The sequence below is a fragment of the Olea europaea genome, chromosome 20 (assembly GCF_002742605.1).
Source record: "Olea europaea var. sylvestris chromosome 20, O_europaea_v1, whole genome shotgun sequence".
Lineage (NCBI taxonomy): Eukaryota > Viridiplantae > Streptophyta > Magnoliopsida > Lamiales > Oleaceae > Olea > Olea europaea.
Genome location: NC_036256.1, coordinates 5543287 through 5546677, shown reverse-complemented (window position 1 = coordinate 5546677; position 3391 = coordinate 5543287). Strand labels below are relative to the sequence as shown.

Genomic DNA, 3391 nt, shown 5'->3' with positions numbered 1-3391 from the left:
AAAATTAAAATGGAGGCGAGGGGGGCTAAATAATAAATCTCAATTATTAGTGTAGATATCAATTACACATTGATAGGGATTAAATGAAGAATTAAGCTATTTGTATTTGTTGATTTACACTTTGATTTACCCGATCCCATTCCTCTTTTCACATGGGGTCGGGTCCCACGTGGGACCACGACGTGGGGGCCCGACCCCCATATGAAACGAAGAGGTGAGGTCAGGTAATTCAAAGTGTAAAATAATATGTACAAATAACATGATTCTTAGATGAACCCTCATCGTGGGTATATTGGGTGTGAAACATACTTCGATTGACAATTTATCAAAATTAACCAAAAGTGGTCATGTTCGAGCACGTGGCACCGCGTCCTTGGACAGCCATGCATATCAACTACAATGCCAAAATTGCCCACATTACTCGGTCATAATCCCACACCCAAATTTTTTCTATTATTTGAATGTTTGTCGGTTTCGTACCATTCTTTTTGCCTTGGACCCTTGTGGCAATTTTAAAGCTTCGTCAATGGCATTTATGGAAATAAAAAAATGAGCTCTTCTTTTTCACTACTACTACTTCTTCTTCTTCTTCTTCTTCTTATTGTTTCACCATAAACACTTTCAATTCTATCCTTCTCCCTTTACCCTGGCCCTCTCTCTGTAACCAAAATATATGATATTTTGGACTGCAGAGAGACAAGCTTGGTTAACTTTTCATTTGCCTGCTCTATGAAAGATATTGAATCTACACAGTAAGTTTCGTACAATTTTATTGTTTTATTTTTCCTAGATAATGTGCTTGCCAACTCTATTTTATGGGAATATTTCTTTTATTAGAATTTTTATTTATTTTTTGAATTTTGTTAGGTTGTTTTGTTGGGGTTATGTCTTCTCAAATGCCTGAGAAAGCTTCAAAATTTTCATGGATTTTGAGGTCAAACCCCCTGGTTCACTGGTGGTTCAAGGTGCTAGTGATGTTAGTATTTCTTGGAATCTTTGTTGTGTGGACCATTGATGGGTTGAATGTGAATACTTTTCAGAAAAGTTTTGTTGTGTTGAAATTCAATAGTTCTGGAAATTTGTCACGAACCCATGACGATTTAAGCTTTAAAAATCTTTCTGTGGAGCCCCGATTAGTAAAACCTTACCAGGAAAACCAAAATAACCAAAGCTTGGTACAAACCCATGAAAATTTTGGTCCTAAAATTGCTCCTGCACCAGTTAATTTGGACAAAAACCAACAAAATTCAACCTCTGAGGATGAGGGTTTGAATAGCCGCCCTTCTGAAACGAGAATTCTGGATTGGATTACATCAGAGCTAGAGGCGAATTATTCATCAAAGCTTCTTGGTAATTGGTTGGCCCCGGGGGGTGAGCCTTGCAGGGATTCGAAAACTGTGGACATTAGTATTCCAGGTTTGGATGGTCATGACAAAATTGAATTGTTAACTGGTAATATCCATGAGTTTGTTTTCCAAGCATTAGATGACTCAGGGAAGCCACATTGTTTGGGTGGTGATTATTTTGAAACTGATATCTCGGGGGAATCATGGAAGACTAGGCCTCCCATTAAGGACTTTGGAAATGGCACTTATAGGTTCTCGCTTCAAGTCCATCCTGATTTTACAGGAGATTTCAATCTGACCATAATCCTTTTGTTCCGACATTATGAAGGATTGAAATTTTCACCTGAAAGATTTGCGTTTGACAGGGTTCTCCGTGTGATCCCAATCAAATTTCTAAAATCCTCTGCCAAATTACCGGAAATGATGCAATGCAAGAAGTCTGATTACAATAGGGATGTTTGGTCTGGGCGATGGACTCGTCATGCAAGGAATGACAAATGTCAAATTAGCAATGATGGGCGATATAGATGTCTGAATCCTAATTTTCCGTGCCAACATCCATGGTGCAATGGTCCTTTGGGTGTGCTGGAAAGTAATGGGTGGATATATTCAACCCATTGTTCATTCAAGATGTTTTCAAGCGAAGAAGCTTGGAATTGTTTGAGCAATCACTGGATTTTCTGGTGGGGGGATTCAAATCATTGTGACACTATTCGTAACATCCTGCGCTTCATTTTGGACGTCCATGATATTGAGGCTGTTCCAAGAAGATTTGATATGAACATCACTAATCCGAAAAATCCCTCTCAGATGGTCCGGTTCACAAGTATTTTCAATGGTAATCCAAATGCTACCGGCAATTATCAGGGCTTGAATTCATTAATTAATGCAGAGTACAGAGAATTGCTGAAGGGTTACTTTTCAGGAAATGCTGTTCCTAACTCTGTGATAATGAATTCAGGCTTACATGATGGAGTATTTTGGCCTAATATCCGGAGATTTATAAAGGGGGCTGACTATGCAGCATCATTTTGGGCCGAGATAGTCAATGGGGTGAGGAAAAGAGGACTCAAGCCACCAGAAATCATATACAGGACTACAGTAACTACGGGTGGATATGCTAGAAGGCTTGCATTTAATCCTCATAAAATGGAGGCCTTCAATGGGGTAGTACTGGAAAAGTTAAGGCAATATGGAGTTCTTGATCGAGTGATTGATGATTTCGATATGACCTATCCATGGCACTATGATAACCGGTGCAACGATGGGGTGCACTACGGACGGGCTCCTGCAAAATTGAAGTGGAGGGATGGCCAGATCGGGCACCAATACTTCGTCGACCTAATGCTTGGCCACGTGCTTCTCAACGCACTGTGTGTTAGATAATGTGATTGAGCAACAGTGGTGCTAACACGCAGCGTTGGTATTAATGATGCTTGTTTGGTGGGGTGAGAAATTGGGGTAAATATTTTGTCTTGGCCGGTAAATTTCAAGCTTTGATGATTAGATTTTGACTGATGCACTCGGCCAAAACAAGAGATGATATTTCGAATTCGAGGGACAGCTATGGAGGGTGGGGTTATATATCATAAACTCTTATTTTCGTTCTCGACAATTCTTTTTTCTTTCTTCCTGCTTGTAGATTGAACATTATAGCACTATATTATGACAGCTATGTGAAGAATTTCGAATTTGGACAGATTTTATGATTTATTTTTTATTTTTTTGGGTATGTGTTCATGTACTGGATTTCAAAAGAGTAGCTAGATGGCCTTTTATGATGGTTTGGTGCCTCTTTTTCTACTTTTTCCTTTTTAGCAAGAAATTTTATTAGTCCCTGCATATGTATGGAATGTAACAACTGTAGAAGGGGATGCAGTAGGTAATGAAAATATGCACATTGTCCCTGTGTTTCCATTGAATCTTGAGGGGACAACGAAGGTGGGAAAGATATAAATAGTTCGGGTATCAGAATCAAGAATTGGCCGATTGACTCAGGTTCTCGGTTCTAGTACCTGGATCAAAAATTCGAAATGTATCAAACT

At 39.2% G+C, this 3391-nt stretch overlaps 1 protein-coding gene across 1 annotated transcript; it reads left to right on the top strand.

Annotated features, from left to right (window-relative positions):
• Positions 1 to 521: 521 nt before the first annotated feature.
• On the top strand, positions 522 to 3078 carry LOC111369486. Its single transcript, XM_022991011.1, has 2 exons — positions 522 to 752; positions 868 to 3078. Exon 2 carries the CDS (start codon positions 885 to 887, stop codon positions 2730 to 2732), a length of 1848 nt encoding a protein of 615 aa, XP_022846779.1. The 5' UTR covers positions 522 to 752; positions 868 to 884; the 3' UTR covers positions 2733 to 3078.
• The last annotated feature ends 313 nt before the right edge of the window (positions 3079 to 3391 follow it).